This window comes from Heliangelus exortis, chromosome 24 (genome assembly GCF_036169615.1).
Source record: "Heliangelus exortis chromosome 24, bHelExo1.hap1, whole genome shotgun sequence".
In the NCBI taxonomy this organism is placed as follows: domain Eukaryota; kingdom Metazoa; phylum Chordata; class Aves; order Apodiformes; family Trochilidae; genus Heliangelus; species Heliangelus exortis.
The window spans coordinates 4,137,049-4,154,889 of NC_092445.1; the positions used below are offsets into that span (position 1 = coordinate 4,137,049).

At 49.7% G+C, this 17,841-nt stretch overlaps 3 protein-coding genes across 4 annotated transcripts; 2 read left to right on the top strand and 1 right to left on the bottom strand.

Annotated features, from left to right (window-relative positions):
- GNL2 (G protein nucleolar 2) lies at positions 1–9,657 on the top strand. The gene is made up of 16 exons (XM_071768111.1): positions 1–221; positions 301–385; positions 1,103–1,197; positions 1,663–1,802; positions 2,736–2,920; positions 3,226–3,292; positions 4,569–4,727; positions 5,277–5,390; positions 5,899–6,027; positions 6,541–6,645; positions 6,757–6,915; positions 7,065–7,172; positions 7,319–7,749; positions 8,346–8,425; positions 9,079–9,173; positions 9,477–9,657. The coding sequence occupies exons 1-16, from the start codon at positions 158–160 to the stop codon at positions 9,624–9,626; spliced, it is 2,166 nt and encodes a 721-aa protein (XP_071624212.1). The 5' UTR covers positions 1–157; the 3' UTR covers positions 9,627–9,657.
- A 581-nt stretch (positions 9,658–10,238) lies between these two features.
- DNALI1 (dynein axonemal light intermediate chain 1) lies at positions 10,239–14,053 on the bottom strand. 2 transcript variants are annotated; one of them, XM_071768115.1, is made up of 6 exons: positions 13,938–14,053; positions 13,777–13,844; positions 13,528–13,697; positions 12,669–12,847; positions 11,737–11,901; positions 10,239–10,577 (listed from the first exon to the last, which is right to left on the bottom strand). In XM_071768115.1, the coding sequence occupies exons 1-6, from the start codon at positions 14,016–14,018 to the stop codon at positions 10,542–10,544; spliced, it is 699 nt and encodes a 232-aa protein (XP_071624216.1). In that variant the 5' UTR covers positions 14,019–14,053; the 3' UTR covers positions 10,239–10,541. The 2 variants fall into 2 exon arrangements, with proteins under 2 accessions (XP_071624216.1, XP_071624215.1); XM_071768114.1 differs by having other exon boundaries at positions 13,777–14,018.
- On the top strand, positions 14,002–16,610 carry SNIP1 (Smad nuclear interacting protein 1). Its single transcript, XM_071768113.1, has 4 exons — positions 14,002–14,309; positions 14,408–14,504; positions 14,940–15,529; positions 16,074–16,610. Exons 1-4 carry the CDS (start codon positions 14,017–14,019, stop codon positions 16,336–16,338), a joined length of 1,245 nt encoding a protein of 414 aa, XP_071624214.1. The 5' UTR covers positions 14,002–14,016; the 3' UTR covers positions 16,339–16,610.
- The last annotated feature ends 1,231 nt before the right edge of the window (positions 16,611–17,841 follow it).

Below are 17,841 nucleotides of genomic sequence, written 5' to 3' on the forward strand. Positions count from 1 at the left end.
CTGACCTCCAGCACCCGGAATAACTTCTGCCGCCGTTTCCTGCCCGGTACCGCGCGTCTCCGTGCGGCCCTGCCGGTTCCAGCGGTCCCGTTCCCCGCGGAGCAGCCCCGAGTCCTTCCCCCCATCCCATCCTGTCCCGTCCCTTCCCGCCGTCGCCATGGTGAAGCCGCGCTACAAGGGCCGCAGCACCATCAACCCCTCCCGCGCCAGCACCAACCCCGGTACGGGGGGGTGGGATGGACCGAACCGGGCCGAACCGAACCGGGAATGCCCTGGCCTGACCTTGTTTTGTTTCCGCAGATCGCGTCGGGGGCGCGGGAGGTAACAACATGCGGGACCGAGCCACCATCCGCCGCCTCAACATGTACCGGCAGAAGGAGCGGAGGTGAGCGGGACACAGCCCCGGGACTGCGGTTGCAGCTGCGGGGGGCTGTCACCTCCCCCCCCCCAGGACTGGGTGGTCCCGGGGGTCCCGGCTGCCCCCCTGCAGTCCCCTGCTGTCATTTGCCCCTGTGCTCAGCTCTGGTGAGGCCAGACCTCGAGTCCTGTGTCCAGTTCTGGGCCCCTCAGCTCAGGAAGGAGATTGAGGTGCTGGAGCAGGTCCAGAGAAGAGCAAGGAGGCTGGGAAGGGATCCAGCACAAGTCCTGTGAGGAAGGGCTGAGGGAGCTGGGGGTGTTGAGGCTGGAGAAGAGGAGGCTCAGGGGAGACCTCATCGCTCTCTCCAACTCCCTGAAAGGAGGTTGGAGCCAGGGGGGGGTTGGGCTGATATCAGTGAGACAAGAGGGCACAGACTAAAGAATTTTTTCCTAATATCCAACCTAAACCTCCCCTGGCAGAGCTTCAGCTCTGCCAGGGGAGGTTTAGGTTGGATATTAGGAAAGGATTCTTTGCAGAGAGGGTGATCAGGCATTGGAATGGGCTGCCCAGGGAAGGGGTGGATTCTCCATCCCTGGAGATATTTCAAAAGAGCCTGGATGTGGCACTCAGTGCCATGGGCTGGGAACCACGGGGGGAGTGGAGCAAGGGTTGGACTTGATGAGCTCTGAGGTCCCTTCCAACCCAGCCAATTCTAGGATTCTATGATTTTTTTTTTCCACTCAGAAACAAACACGGCAAAGTGATAAAGCCCCTGCAGTATCAATCAACGGTGGCACCGGGGACAGTTGCGAGAGTGGAACCCAATATTAAGTGGTTTGGTGAGGGTTTTTTGTTTGTTTTTTTTTTTTTCGACCTTGAGACTCAGAAAGCTTAAATCCTGGGGGATGCTGTGTGCCCAGGGGGTGATTGTGTCTGTCACAAGTGTGGCCCCAGTGCTGGGGGGGGGAGACACAGACACTGCAGACATGGGGGGTGGGGACCCTCTGGGTGCCTCTCTGCTTGGGGTGGTTGTGGCTGCTGCTGGGGTTGGCCCTTGTGGAGAGATGTTGTAGCCCATGTGTGTGGGATGCCCTAGGGATACTTTTAACATTTTCTTTAAGTGGAGGGGAAGAAAGGGATTGGCTCATTTGTGCTCACTTGGGGGTTGTCTGAAGTAAAACCCTCTGGTTTTCATCTCTGAAACTTTATCCCAGCTGTAGCCCTGCTGCTGTATCTGTACCCAGGCTCTCCGGAGCAGGTCAGATGAGGAATGCTCAGCTGCAGCACTTACTTTTGTCACGTAGGCAATACCCGTGTGATCAAGCAATCATCCCTGCAGAAATTCCAGGAAGAGATGGAAACGGTGATGAAGGATCCGTACCGGGTGGTGATGAAGCAGAGGAAGTTGCCCATGTCCCTCTTCCATGATCGGATCAAACCCCACGTCAGTGCCCTCCTTGGGGGAGTGGGGGGGTGGGAGATCCCCCAACCCTTTCTCCCTGTGCTGTTTGGAATGGCTGTGCCCTCATTAGCAGAGTTTTTACTTATTAGAAATTCCCATTTCCCAATAGGAAACTCAACCCTCAACCCTCTCCCCCCCCCAGGGTCTGTGTGCCAGCTCAGGGTGACTGTGGCCACTTGCCACCTTCTGACAGCTTGTGTGACAGAGGGACCTTTTTTGGGGACTCTGCAGACACTCTGTGTGATGAATGTGAACCCAAATCTGTGCTTTTTGTCTTGAGTCGGAAGTTGTTGTGCGTGCAGCCTTCATTTCCAGTACATCAAGTTTTACTTATTAACATTTTTTCTTTCATGACATCTGAACTATTGTTTTGGCCTCTCGCTAGCAATTTCTTCACATGGAAGCTTTCCAGGTTCATGTCATAAAAATGTAGCTTAAATTAAGGAAAAAGTTACAAGAAACTAAAATGTCTGCTACAAAAACAAATTGTTTCTTTCAGCAGTGAATTGTTTGCCATTCCAGGAAAAGTTGGCATTCGTTGCAGGCTTGAAAAACCTAGAATTTTGATTGTAATTATCCTTGACAGAACTCTGCGAATTTGGCGAGATTTATGCACTTGTTAGAAAAATAAGAAATGATCAAAGATAGCAGCTGAATTTTCATCACTCGAGCTTTAATTACATTTGACATCACCTATGGTGAAAGAACCGAAGCAGAGTTCTTTGGCAAGTGCAGTGTACTTTGGTGCTTATTAAATATCCACTCAAGTTTCTCAAAGATGAAGCTGGGGACCTCAGACATGGTCAGGGAAGTGCCCCAATCCCTCAGGGTTGTGCTGATCCAAGGTCTCATCACTCTGCGTGTCACCAGAGTGGAAAAAAACCAGAGTGTTTTACCAACCTCTTTTTTCCTCAGACCTCCAGGGTCCACATTCTTGACACAGAAACATTTGAAACAACGTTTGGCCCCAAATCACAGAGGAAAAGACCCAATCTGTCTGCCAGTGACGTGCAGGCTCTGGTGGAGAATGCTGAGGCCTCCTCAGGAGCTTATGACCAGGGCAAGGACCGAGACCTGGTGACAGAGGACACTGGGGTCAGGTGAGAGAAAGGGGAGGTTGCTCATGGGTTTGGCATTTTGCTTTGTTTCTAAAATGGGCAGATGGGAATCTGCCTGCTCAGAAGCTTTGTTTCTGACTGGTGGGCAGATGGGAATCTCTTGAGTGTTTCTGTGGGGTTTTTTTTACAAACGGGTTGGTAGAAGGTGGAGGGTGGGGAGGGGGCTGCATCCTGTCTGTCACTTGGGCCTCTTCTGTGTTGCCTGTAAATGGCTTCATGGCTTTAGAGGACACAGCACTGTGACCCTCTTGTTGTGGTTGCTGATGTCTCTGGTAATCCACTTCCAGGGATGAGGCACAGGAGGATATTTATAAGAAAGGACAGTCCAGAAGGATCTGGGGTGAGCTCTACAAGGTAAGCAGTGCTTTTGATTTGCAGCAGTCATCTCTGCTGGCCATGACAGAGTCCATTGCTTCAGCACAGCACTGGGAATCCTATACAGCACTAAAAAAGCTCCAAAAGCCATGTGTTGCTTGTTAGGGAAATTTTGATGCAACTGAATATGCTGTAAAGTTTCTTAGAAAGATTAAGGCAGTGACTTTGTTCATGCAGAGATGTCCAGAGTTTGTCATTCCCTTGCCTGCTGTCCTGGCATCCTGGTGGAGCTGGCTGACCTGAAGCCTTTTCCTGGGACAGACCTAGCAGATGGATGGGCACAGGAGAAACCAGCTGTAGAGGAGAGCAGGGATTGATTTCCAAATCTCTGCCTGACTGAGCTGGATTCCTGAGCTCTTGTCCCACTGGAATAAGCATCCTCAAAGTATATGATGCAGAGAGGGCTTGGCAGAAGGAAGGTATCAGCTCCTCCTAGATTCCTGGGGCTTCACCACAAATAAAACTGTTGGAGGCCCCTGAGTTTCTTCAGACTAAAACCATCTGGCATGTTGACAGCATCATCTTTGGAGGGCTCTGACCTTGACTGCTAGAGGGACAGAGACTGAGAATGAATTAGGGCTGTAAGAGCACTTTGTGTGCTCTTGGGGACTGTTAGGTGTGAAATTGCTTGACTTTTTGCTCTAAATTTCCAAGTGTGGCTTAAAACCTTCCCGTTTAGATCTAAAAGCACTGGGAACCATAGAGCAAAACAGATTTCAGTAGGACACTGCCAAAAATGCAGGAAATAGCTGTGAAACAAATTCACTTGGCTTGAAGTAAGCCATAAATGACAGCTCCCTGCTGTAGATGCCTAGTGGACTAACAGCAGGTTCCTGCTTGGTTGTGTGTTTCATATTGATCCAGTAAACATGCTTTATATACTGACCCCTTATGAAATGGCAGAATTGAGTTGCTGCAGAATGGATGGTGAACATTATTTTTGTCTCCTGAAGCAATTATTTTCCTTTTTGGGAGGAGTATTTTCTTTCCCAAGTGCTACAAGCATCTTCCTGGTGCCCAGGAACAGGTATCAGCTCTTCAGCTGTCCTCAGCCTGAGTGTGGAGGGGATTTGGGGGAAGAGAGAGGGGAGGGTCAGGGGGTGTTGGTCTGAGCTTCACTGGTCTGGAGAGGTTGTTCATGAAGGATACAACGTTTTTAAGTTAATGCAGCTTAGCAAATCACCAGTTTTCATTTTGAAGCTATAGATGTCTTGCTTCTGTAGTAAAATCTTTTCTTTCTGTCTTGTTTTTTCAGGTGATAGACTCCTCGGATGTTGTTGTGCAAGTTCTTGATGCCAGGGATCCCATGGGCACTCGCTCCCCTCATGTGGAATCTTACCTGAAAAAGGAGAAGCACTGGAAACATCTCATTTTTGTCCTGAACAAATGTGATCTTGTTCCTACCTGGGCTACGGTGAGCACACAGCCTTGCCTGCTATTTCTTAGGTTTCCTTTGTTCCTTTTGTAGCCTTTATTTCTCTCGCTGGCCTCAAAGGGCGTAATGGAACTGGGTCAATGGGAGCTCTCTGCTTGCCTGCTATAAAAGTAACAATTACAATGTAAATCTCTCCAAGATTGCCCGAGTTGAGCAACACTCGCCAGCCACAAATTCTCTACTTCCTCTGTCTGGATTTAACAGTTCAGCTGATGTCTCCAGGGTGTGCTAAATGTTAGCCCGCTTAAGATCCGTATCCACCACAGCTGGTTTGCTTTATATTGCTAAACTAATTAGCTGTAGCTAGCAGTGAAGGCGTTTTTGGGAAATTGTTTGTCTTTTATAAAAACAATACTCATTGCTTTCAGCTATTGGGGTAGTGAAATGCTTCAAAGGTTCTTCCATAGCAGTTTTTGGAGGCGTTTGTGACCCCAGTGGAGATGCTGTGTGCTTGTGCTCACAAGCAGATGGTTTCCCCACCTCTGTGGCTCAGGATCCCCCCTAACCTTCTCATGTTTCCCTCTTCAGAAGCGCTGGGTTGCTGTCCTCTCTCAGGAGTATCCAACACTTGCTTTCCATGCCAGCCTCACCAACCCTTTTGGCAAAGGTGCTTTCATCCAGCTTTTAAGGCAGTTTGGAAAGGTACAGAACAATTCGGGCCGTTCGTGGTGGTTTTTGGATGTTGGGGATGTTCAGTGTGGAGTCTTGATTTTGTCAGCATTTGGGGTTCAGTGCCGTTCCCTGTGGCTGTTGTCAGCAAATAACTCCAGCAATAAAGCTCCCTTCTTTGTAGGGAAAATGGAAAAATACTCTCTTAGATATGTCAGGCTGAGGAGATCCAGAAAGAGTGGGTTTGACCATCAGCCTCTGGCCAGGGTTTTTTGTAGAGTGTGTATCCCATTGGCACTTCTTTGTAGTTGCTTGAGTTCTTAACTTAAATGGTTTCTAAATGGGACATTCACAAGTGATGGGACAGCAGCCAGGAATGCAAGAGGTTCCCATTTTGCTTTTGGGGTAGCAAATATTTCCTTCAATGCTTTGAGTTCTTGGGTGGCAAGTTGTTTGTACCCTTCTACCTTTCTCCTGATAGAAAGGAGCCAAAATTCTGTCTTTCTCTGGGGTGCTCAAACAATGTGCTGTCTCCCAACAGTTACATTCTGACAAGAAACAGATCAGTGTGGGTTTCATTGGCTACCCCAACGTTGGCAAGAGCTCCATCATCAATACTTTACGGTCTAAGAAGGTCTGCAACGTGGCACCTATTGCAGGTGAAACAAAGGTAGGAGGAGTTCCCTACATTATGGGTGTCACTTGGGCTGTAGTTTCTCCTGGTTGTAGTTTCCTCACATCAGCAGTTCGGTGTGAGGCTGTAGGGAGGGTGTCTGTGGGTACAGAAGGAGCAAGGATGCTCCTGCAGATCTGACAAGTTGTATTCTGCTCCTGTGTGTTGATAGCAAGTTCCTGAGGTGACTCCTGTGTGTGGAACCATGGATTTAGAAGCAGGGCAGCAGCTGTGTGTCAGTAGGAGTTCCCTACATTATGGGTGTAACTTGGGCTGTAGTTTCTCCTGGTTGTAGTTTCCTCACATCAGCAGTCTGGTGTGAGGCTGTAGGGAGGGTGTCTGTGGGTACAGAAGGAGCAAGGATGCTCCTGCAGATCTGACAAGTTGTATTCTGCTCCTGTGTGTTGATAGCAAGTTCCTGAGGTGATTCCTGTGTGTGGAACCATGGATTTAGAAGCAAGGCAGCAGCTGTGTGTCAGGAGGTGACGTGGGGCTGTGGGTCTCTTGCAGGTGTGGCAGTACATCACCCTGATGAGGAGGATTTTCCTCATCGACTGCCCAGGTGTTGTTTATCCATCTGGAGACACAGAAACAGACATTGTGCTGAAGGGAGTGGTAATGTATCTGCACCTTGTGCTGGAGAACCTTGGCTGTTGTTGGGGTGATGGGCTCCAAGAAAGGAGTGCACACATTCCAAAGGGTTGGTGTTCTACTGTTTGTTCTCAGGTTCAAGTTGAAAAGATCAAGAGCCCTGAGGATCATATTGGTGCTGTGCTGGAAAGAGCCAAACCAGAGTACATCAGAAAAACATACAAGATTGATGCCTGGAATGATACAGAAGACTTCCTGGAGAAACTTGCTGCTAGGACTGGGAAACTGCTAAAGGTGTGACCACTTTCTGTGTTTCTAGGCTGGAAGAGCACGTGGCTCTTACTGAGCATGGGAAATAGGAATGTTTCTGTTGCTTACAAGTAGTAGCAGGAAGGTGGTGTGCCCTGCAGACGTGGGTATGAGCTGTTCCTGGGTTCTTTCAGGGTGGTGAGCCTGATACACAAACTGTGAGTAAGATGGTTCTCAATGACTGGCAGAGAGGCAGAATTCCATTCTTTGTGAAGCCACCAAATGCAGAGCCAGGTCCCCAGGTAAGAACATGATGCCTGTGCCTCCTCTTCTGACTTCTTACTCACATTTCCTACTGATATTCAGTGTTGGTTTTAAGAGATAAACTGGAAATTACTCTCAGAGATGGTGGGACAGACTTTGTGGATAATATCTCTCTTTTCTATAGCCTCCTGTGTCTGAAGTACCTGTGACATCAAGCCAAGATGCTAATGAGGAGAAAATCTCTGAGTCAGTAGCAGCAAGTGTGGAGCCAGCAGGAGAGGAGAATAATGCAGACACTGAAATTAAGCAACTCATGTCACACGTTCGCCAGAACTTTGGGAGGATTAATGTGGCACCTGAGTTCTCAGAAGAAGATCTGATTCCTGTGGATGTGCCAGGCTTTGAGACAGACAACGATTCCTCTGGAGAGGAGGAGCAGGAAGAGGAGGGAGAGGAATGCAAGCAACAACAAGATGCAGGGGAGGAGGAGTCGCAGGTGGTAGCACCAGGTGCCAAGGAAAGCTCTAAGGCAGTTCTTAAGGCTTTGGACGAAAAGATTGCAAAATACAAGAAATTTCTGGATAAAGCCAGAGCCAAGAGATTCTCAGCAATAAGGTACCTGGGTCTGTTCAGTGAGCCAGATACTTGGCAGGGGGGAAAGATTAATGTGGTTCTGCTGTAGTGTCACTCCATTCATGGCTTGCTTGACTTGTGCCACACACAAGTTGCCACTAGTTCAGCCATAAATATCTGAATCTTGGCTAAGATTTGTTTTTGAAAGATTATTCCAAGAAGTCCTGTTTGCCATCATAGTTTAAAATGTTCTACCTTTCTGAAAGCTGCCTGTTCACTTACCAGTGAGAAATCTGTTGAACCCAACACCTCCTTGCTGCAGTGTTCTCTCCTGAGCAGTACAAGTGCTAATGCCTTACCTGGATATGCCAGCTGGGTCTTGTGTGCATGGGAGTGTTCTAGCTCATAGAGCAGGCCCAGTTCCAGGTCCCAGTGAGGACCAGGATTTCAAGATTATTCTATTTTGTCCCTTTGCACAGTGCACCAGCTCAGCAGCTGCAGACAAGATCACTGCAGAATGGTTTTTAGGTGCAAAGGCTGTGGCTCTGGTGCTGCTGGGCTCCTGTGATCTCCTGGAGCTTTATCTCAGATGGTTGGGTTTAGGTTATGCCATTCTTTTTCTGTTTGGTCTTTTGTAGAATCCCTAAGCAGCTAACTGAAAAAGTATTTGCAAAATCCATGCAGAAGTCTGAAGAACCCAAAGAAACTGATAATGAAGGTAAAACAAGACTCTCTTAACCTGTTTGGAAATTCTATAAGCTGGAGAAGAGAGGCAGTTAGGGCTAGAAGCATTCATTGGTTGAATGGTTGAATGGTTGAAAGTTTGTTGTTTTTTTTTTTTTTGCCCCTAAAGTTACTTAAATCTTTCCCTGGCTAATGTGAGGGCTGCTTGGTGGCCTTGCTGCAGCCTCTGTGTCCAGCACCTATCTGCAGGGTAAGATCTGTCCCTCCACTAGCCAGTAAAAGTGAAGACAAATGTTCTGTTTCAAAAGATTGGTGCTCTGGGCAGATTTCAGCCTGAGCAGCTTCCTCTCCATGTGGTAGAAGGGGTTTGTGCCATTATAAAAGCACAGGAGATTGCTTTTACTGTGGTGGCTTCCAGAGTCTGAGACTTCAGTTTCCATTAAAAGCCAAATCACGTGGGAGAGCCCTAATCTCCTGGATTTGTGTGGGGCTTTGAGCAATCAGCTTCTCCAGGGCAGCACTTAGGGCAGCTGAGTGAGGAGCGTGCATGCTGTTTTGGTAGAAGCAATGAAAACATAACCAAAGGAATGCTTTGCTGAGGTAGATGGAATGGTGACCCCAGTCTTAAGTTCTGCAAACAGATGGGTGCTCAGGGAGGTGCCCAAGGGTGTGGTCTCCTGTTTGCAGGCAGCACAGAGAAGAAAAGAAAAAGGAAAGCAGGAGAGGAAGATGATGATGACCAAATGGGTGAACAGCCTGGCAAGAAACTTACATCCAAAGAAGTAAGTGTGGTTTCTTGTCATGGATGAGCGTGGGTTTTTTAGACACAGATCACACACTATCACTTAAGAGCTTTGGTGGGAAGAAGGGAGCCCAGGGAGTGGTGCTGGGGCAGAGGGAACGTGAAGATGGGCTTAGCAGGATGCTATGACAATGTCCATATATTCACATCACTGATGGTTTGTTTGAAACTATTTATTTTACTAAAGATGTGGAATGCCAAGTGGAGGACATTTGAAAGAATGCAAACAAATTGAGGCTCTGGACACTATGGATTTGCTAATGTGCTTTGTGTGTCTTTGCAGAGAAGACGAGCAGAGAGGCAGCAGCGCTCCAAGAAAGTTGGAGTCCGGTATTATGAAACTCACAACGTGAAAAATAAGAATAAGAACAAGAAAAAAACTGGCTTGGAGGGACAAAGATCAAAGCATAAAAAATACAAACATAAGCAATAAGTTTTTATTCTATTAAATTTTACATAAAACAGCTCTAGTATGCAGTGGCTTTTTTAATATAAAACTTGCAGATCCCATTCAAAGCCCATCTTGACTGCTCTGTGTTGTTCCCAGGAGTAGCATCTCACTCTTTGTTTCTGCATCATCTGAAAGTTCTTTATGCAGCTGGAGATGATGGTATTTCCACATCCCCATCTAAGGCCCTTAAACACTGCACTGGCAAAGCATATCCTGAAGTGTTCCTTGGCGTTGGCAGTTGGGTTGGTTTTGGTTTTTTTTTTTTTCTGGAAACCAGCTCAATGGAGATTTTCGTAGGACTTCAGTGAATTGTCTGCTTGCTATCTGTTACCCACCAGTGCCACATGGCCCTCACAAGTCAAGATTTCATTTGCTCCCACTGAGAAGTGCTGGGGATGGTATTGTACCCCTTTGTTCTGTGAGCAATAACCACTGTCACATCAGTTACTACTACAGGTTCTCACCAGGGATTTTGAGGTACACACCACCACTTTTCACCCCCCAACCTCCTGTCAATGAATTATCTGCAGTTTGCTCCTTAATGCATTGTTTGAATTTTTTACATTTTCAAAGTAGTATTAGTTCCAGAGATGCTTTCATGTAAAAATGTTTATTAGTTTATTGCTTTGAAGGTCATCTAGCATGTTACCAAGAGGCAAGTCCCAGACAGGTTCACTATTCAAGGAGCTGAACGCATTGAAAGAGCATGCAGAAATTAATGAAGCTGTTGAGTTTCAGCTCCTCAAGAGAACAAGACAGAAATAATACAATTACACCGCCTGTAGTTACCGGTAAGTGAAAATTCAAGATTGTTTTATGTAGACAAATCTTTGTCACTAATTGCTTCTTGCTCTGACAGCTCTTCTGAGCACCGTCTGGAGGCCAACAAAAGAAAATCTACTTATTTTGTGCAGTGATGCTTTCAAGTTGATCCTGAAAAACAAATGAGTTAAGTCAAATTAGATTCAAGCTAAGAAATCAGCCCACATTGCTGCAAAGTGATAAATTGTCTGCTAGATACTCAAAGCAAAGAGCAGAGAGATGCTGCAATACTTCAAGAGCTGGAGCTTTTTTCCCTAGCTATCCCATTCCTTCCTACATGTTTTATAAATTATCTTTTCATTCTTGGCTTACACAGTTGTTGGATTCTGAGAAGAGCTGGCCTTGGCTCCATACAATGAAAGACTTGTAATGTAAAGCACTGAGGAGGAAATTAAATAAAAGCTGTTGAAACAGTGGTCTGAATTCTCTGATTTCAGGCTGGACTGTGTTAGTAAAATTAAATATTTGGCTCTTTAACATTTGGAACACAAACTCTGACTCCGGGACAAGAAGAGCTGGGAACAGCAAGTTTTTCAGTTACTGAGACAGCTTGATGCCCAATTAGCAGATTGATCAGGGAGCTTGTAGTGCACAGAGCTTCCAGCACTCTCAGCCTCTTCCTAGAGCTGCTGTCAAAATAAGCTGCATCTGCAGTGTGTGCACAGCTGTCTGAATGCTCTGCTTTACAGAAGAAACATGGATTCGGTGGCAAGACACATTTACTCTGACAGTTACTCCATTTTGTGCCCTAAAACATTTCAAGATGGCCTGAAAGAAAGAAATGGTTTAGAAAGCAGAAACTGGAGCAGCAGGGAAGAGAAGGAGAGCAGCTCAGTGTAAAGGAAATGTTTTTTGCTCTAGTCAGACACATTTGATGTTTATGGCAGCATTTTTTTTATTTACTCAGAAGTGTTTGGTGTTTTGGTTTGGTTTTGGTTTGGTTTTTTCCTTCCAAAATCAAAGTAATGAGCAGGAGCTCTGTTTTCACTAAAGCAGCATGCACAAAATTCCTCCTGTAATTATGTAGTCCCTGCTGCAGAAGTTCACAATTGTTCTTAATTAGTGACACAAGGGTAAATAGTGTGTCTTGTGACTAGGGAGACAACTTTTCTGGCTGACAGCAAAGAAACAAAATATCTTGAATTGCCTTCACCAGGAGAAAAGGTGCTTTTACATCTTTGTAACTACAAAATGAGATTTACCACCACTATTTGAAATAACTTTTACAACTTTTTTTTTTTTTTTTTTTTTTTTTTTTTTTTTTACTGACCTTCAGCTGATGATTCATTTGTCTCAGGAACTGAACCTCTTCATCATGTTTCTTCTCCTCTACCTGTCGTCTCTCATTTTCACGTTTTTCAATATCCTCACATTTAGCTTTCTCTTCACTCACTTGTCTCTCCAGCTCCTGCTTTTCCTCTTCTAGCTCTGCAATCTTGGAAGGAATTCGGATCTCTCAAGTTTTGCTTGTTAATAATCAATTCCCAGCTAAGATGGGACAAAGCCATAAAGTGTTCCAGATACAATATTATTTATGAAGCACAATCAAGTGCTCGTGTATTTTAATGACTTCTGCTGCCATCCAGTGGCAACAGAGATAACTGATAGCACATAAAGTTTTGTACACAGTGTCCTTAGAACCATAGAATCCTAGAGTTGGCTGGGTTGGAAGGGACCTCAGAGCTCATCAAGTCCAACCCTTGCTCCACTCCCCCCGTGGTTCCCAGCCCATGGCACTGAGTGCCACATCCAGGCTCTTTGGAAATATCTCCAGGGATGGAGAATCCACCCCTTCCCTGGGCAGCCCATTCCAATGGCTGAGCACCCTCTCCAGAAAGAAATTCTTTCTAATGTCCAACCTAAACCTCCCCTGGCACAACTTGAGACCTCTTGTGCCCTCTTGTCTTGCTGAGAGTTGCCTGGGAAAAGAGCCCAACCCCCCCCTGGCTCCAACCTCCTTTCAGGGAGTTGTAGAGAGTGATGAGGTCTCCCCTGAGCCTCCTCTTCTCCAGCCTCAACACCCCCAGCTCCCTCAGCCTCTCCTCATAGGATCTGTGCTGGATCCCTTCCCCAGCCCAGTTGCCTCCTTTGGACCTGCTCCAGCACCTCAATCTCCTTCCAGAACTGGACAGAGGACTCGAGGTGTGCTTATTCTGTCTCAAGGGCAGAAAGCTACCCTAGGGTGTTAAAAGCCCAACTCACCCTTTTTTCCAAGTCAGATTTGCCTTGCTCAGCTTGCAGTGCCTTCCTCATGCCGAACGCGATGCTGCTCTCATAGAGGGTCTGGTAAGCTGCAATTGTCAGCTGGATCTCATCCCTGACCCGGAGCAGCAGCAGCCCCCGCTCTGCACAGTTAATTGTAACCTCACGGATCAGTTCATCTGGGGAGGGAGGGTACAGAAACCTCATCAGAGCAGCTGCTGTGGCTTGGTTGGGGACAGCTGGGGACACAGTGTCCCACACTGCTTGTGTCTTACCCAGCTGCTGCAACGTGGATTTACTTAGAGTCACATTTATGATTTTTTGTTACTTTACACCTGTGGTATCAGGTGTGAGCAAACAGAAGCGGAGTGGTGGTACAGAAGGTGGTGACAACAGTGACAACATCCACTCAAGATGTGACAGCAAACACCCAAATATCTGGAATGATTTTTGCAGTTACCTGGAGCCCCCATGAGCGTTGTGCTCAAACCAGGGGCCATCCCCAGCATCTGGGACACCAACCCCACCCCACCAGAGTGTGGATGAGTTACGTGGTGCTTTAGGTGACAATTAACTGTTGAGGTGAGGTACAACCGAGGGATTTTTGAATCTTCTTTGCATCTCCTAGTCTGCAGATAGCAGTGTACACGTGTCTGTATGGTTTGTCTCTGCAGTGCCAGCTTTGTGCCCAGTGAGCACTGCACAGGACTGGGTGTCAGGGTCACCGGTACCAGGGGTTGGACCTGGTGGCTCTGGCAGGCGTTGGGGTCCCCTGGGCTGCTCCCTGCTCCGATGGGTGCTACGGGCTGGGGGAAGGAGGAGGCGAGGGACCAGGGAAGGGCCGTCTGTAGGCACTGACCGAAGCACTGTGTGTACAGCTCCCGGCGCACCGGGCAGAGGCCGGTCTCCCGCGCCTGCCGCCGCTGCAGCCGCAGGTCCAGCTCCTCCTGCAGGTGCACCACGTCCTGCCGGGTGCTGGGCACGCTCGACACCTCCTGCACCCATCGCAGGTTCTCCTCCTCCCACTCCCTGCCACGACAAGCACGGGGGTTACCGGCCGGACCGGACCGAACGCTGCCCGGCACCGGGGGGGTCCGGCTCCGCTCACCGCGGCGGCAGGATGGCGTTGAGCAGCTCCTGGGGCTGGGCCGGCGGGGTGTCCTTCAGCGGGCGGGCCTGCGGACAGAGCAGAACGGGCTCGGTGGGAGCGGCCCGCGGACCCCAGACCCTAAACCCCCCCCCCCCTCGGCTCGTTCGCCCCCGGCTCACCCCCGGGGGGGCCTCCTCCTGGCGGCGGCTGACGAGCACCGGCGGGTTGTACCGCAGCAGCGTGTCGGCCGGCGGGATCATGGCGGCCGCGTCCTTGGTTGCTATGGCGACCGAGCCGGCCGCCGCGTCCGGCGGAAGCGCTTCCGGGTGGACGGGAAGGGGGGGCCCGGGACGGAAGCGTCGCGCGGGCACTTCCCGTGGCGGCGGCGCCATGGAGGCGGCGGGGGAGCGGCGGAGGCGGCGGCGGGAGGCGGCGGTGAAGGCCGAGCGGGGCAGCCCCCGCCGCTCCGCATCTCGCTCGGCGCGGGGCAGTCAATCGCCGCCGGCCTCCGAGGAGCGGCGGGGCCCGGGCAGCCGCGGCCGGAGCAGCAGGTAAAGGCGGCCGCGGGCCCGCACTGCACCGCCCGACCGGGCCCCGCCGCTCACCCCCCTCTTCCCCTTCTTCTCTTTTTCCCCTCCCTGTTTTCAAGATCGCCCAAGAGGAAGAGCAAGGCCGGGCGGAGGAGCCGCTCCCCGCGGGGCCGGAGGAGCCGCAGCCCGCACCACGCCGGGGTGAAGGTGAAGCAGGTAAACGGAGCCCGTGGCGGCAGCCGGGACCGGGACCGCCCGCACAGGGGTTACCGGGCGGTGGCTCCTCACCGGCGGACACCGCTGCTGGGGCTGGTCCTGTGTCCTGGTGGGAGAAAGAACCTGGGTGGGGAAACGGCCCGTGCTGCCCCCGCCCCTTCCCCCGGGCTTTGTCACACCCGTGCGTGACCCCGGCCTTCACCGGGCTGTCCCTGGGAATGTCCGGTGCCCAGAGCAGGGCCTGGATGTTGTTTTAATCACTGAAAATTGTAGGGACACAGAAAGTTCAGTTTCTCTCACTGCGTGTCTGGCCTGCACACAGCACCTCCACATGTGCGTTTTTTGTCTGTTGGATTTTTCTTAAAAGCTGAGGCAGATTTGTTGCTGGTTTGGTCTCACTCGACACACGTCACCAAAAGCTGTTCCTTGTTCCAGGAACGAGAGGATCACTGTCGTAGAGGAAACGAGGAGCGAAAGCAGAGACATCCATCAGAACAAGAGCACAGGAGGGAGAGAAGTGGTGACAGAGACAGACACAGAGACCACTCGGACAGGAGGAAGAATCCCAATGAAAGGGCTGGAGCTCGAGGCCACGAGCGAGAGAGGGAAGCTCAGAACCTCCGTGAGCAGCAAGCAGAGAGGGAGTTTTATAACGAGAGAAGACGAGAGCATCGCCAGAACGCTGAGAGCAGCGGCGCCGAGCAGAACCCAGAACTCAGGCAAGCCGATAACAAACCTAAAGATAAAGCTGCTGCCAACAAAGAGAAGCCGAGCTTTGAACTGTCAGGCGCTCTGCTGGAGGACACCAACACCTTCAGGGGTGTTGTGATTAAGTACAGCGAGCCCCCCGAGGCGCGGATCCCCAAGAAGCGCTGGCGCCTCTACCCCTTCAAGAACGACGAGTTCCTGCCGGTGATGTACATCCACAGGCAGAGTGCTTACCTCCTGGGACGGCACCGCCGCATCGCGGACATCCCCATCGATCACCCCTCCTGCTCCAAGCAGCACGCTGTCTTCCAGTACCGGTGAGTGCCTGCTGGGGGAGCCGGGCTGTTCCCGCGGCTCCGGAAGAAATAAACCGGACAAAAAAACAAACACGCGGAGGTGCGGGCTTGTTTTCAGCGTGTTAGAGAGACAGAGGTGAAATTTATGTTTCTCTGCTGTTGTCTCAGTAGTAATTCCTCATATTTAACCATATGCAGCTGTTCTGAGCACAGAACCTTGTGTGGCTGAGAGGGGATGAACCAGCGGGTGTAACCGGCAGGAAAAGTGTTTTGGGCAGAGGTGTCACTCAGCTGGTTTCCCACTGATTCCCTGGGGTTTGCTGCTGCTGGAGAGGGAGGTGCTTTTTTGGGGAGCAGCCACCTGTTGTGCTGTGGGAATGACTGTGTTGGATCATGGGGAGGGGATGCAGCCTGTCAGTCTGCCCCGGCTGACGCTGCTTCTCTGTTCGCTCCCGTTCTGATTTTTGCAGGGGTGCGGGCGGATGGGCCCCCCCGGCTGCCTCCTCCGGGGCAGGTTTTGTGTCTCCCTGTGCTGTGGTTGAAGGGATGGTGTTTGTTCTTGCAGGCTGGTGGAGTACACCCGTGCAGACGGGACAGTTGGCCGCAGGGTGAGACCCTACATCATCGACCTGGGCTCCGGGAACGGAACCTTCCTCAACAACCAGCGCATCGAGCCCCAGCGCTACTACGAACTGAAGGAGAAGGATGTGCTGAAGTTTGGGTTCAGCAGCAGGGAGTATGTCCTTCTCCACGAATCCTCAGATAAATCTGAGGCCAACACAAAGGACGATGACGATGAGGAGGAGAAGGAGGAAGAGTCTGACAGTTAACGGATGAGGAGGAAATCGAGGAGGGAGGGGGGAGGAGGAGAGAAATTCCGTGCAGTTGACCAGGAGTTGGGGTGTAAATGTGGGAGTGTCACAGCACTGATGCCTCTTACTGCCTTAAAGTCCTTTTTCTGTTGCTGATCTGTCCTCATAGTTTATGTTGGGGTACTTCGTGGATTATTCATCTTTGATATGTATCAGGAAATGCAGCTGTTTCCCTGACACACACTTTTTTCCCCCAACAAGTAAAGGATGTGAAAACTCTAATGATAGAACTACTCGGTGCTGAAAGACTGGCATATCTAAAATTATTTTTGTTAACTGTTTTGTCATTTGAAAATGCTACATAACTGAAATACTAGTCAGAAAGTGACCTGATGCATTTGGCAACACGTCTGGTTTGGCAAGGTTTCACATTCCTTTGTGTGGTGGGAGTTCTGAGCTGGAGGTTTGACAGGCAGGAGTGCTGCCCGGACCCCTTGGTACCAAGAGGGTTTGGGAAGGTCCTTTGCCTCGTGCTGACTTCCAGGGACAGGCATTTTGCTGGAACACACGACCTGAAAATTAAAAGTAATTTGAAATGGAAGTAAAACTCTTCCTGGGGTTTGAGGTGACGATGCTGTGATGTGTTCCAGTGCACGATGCTGGAACTGCTGAGTCTCCTGTTCCCAGCCCTCTTTACTGAATAACTCCTGCTTGATTTCGTTTGTATTACCTGAATACTTTTTATGTCTTGACATGTGTTAACCAGACTTTGCACTATTTAAGTTTTGGGGTTTTTTATAAAAAGTTAAAACAAGTCCTTTGTTTAAAATAGTCATCTCCTCTATAAAAGAAAACAATGCTTTAGCAAGAGAAAAAACAATTCCCCTCGCTGAAAGTACTCTCATCTTGTGTATTTTTTGGTGTTTTCTCCCCGTTGTTTGTTTTCTGGTGTAAGAAATGTGCATTTTCCACCCTGTTTTCTACCTGGGGATGTTTGTCCTGTGGTGACAGTCCCTGCTGTGCACACACACTGTGTATCCAGGTGTTGGGTGTTGTATACACAGGACAGAACATCTGTGATGTAAATACAGGGCACAGCTGGAGGTTTTCAGAGAGGCAGAATGAGTTCTGGCTGGGAGGTTCTCCTTTATATATACTCTAGGGGTTTTTAAATAAAGAATTTGTAAATTTAGCCCTAATTCCTTTTAGTGCTATCTTTCAAGTGTCCGTTTTTTTTTCCCTTTATGTTCCTCTAAATGGATGAACTTTTAGGGTTCGTTTCACTACCAAGGACACCGAATAAATTAAAAGATTTAAAGGCGCAGGACGGGAGCACTTAGGGGGCGGGGGGGTGCGGGGCTGCGCTGCTGTCCCGACCCGGGACCGGACTCCTTGAGACCCCCCCGGGACCGGAGGGAGAGGAGCAGGAGAGGCCCCGCAGCAGCCCGGCGGGTCCGGTCCGGTCCGATGTTCTGCCTGGTACCGGGGAAGTGCCGGCGGGGACCCGCACAGCCGAACCGA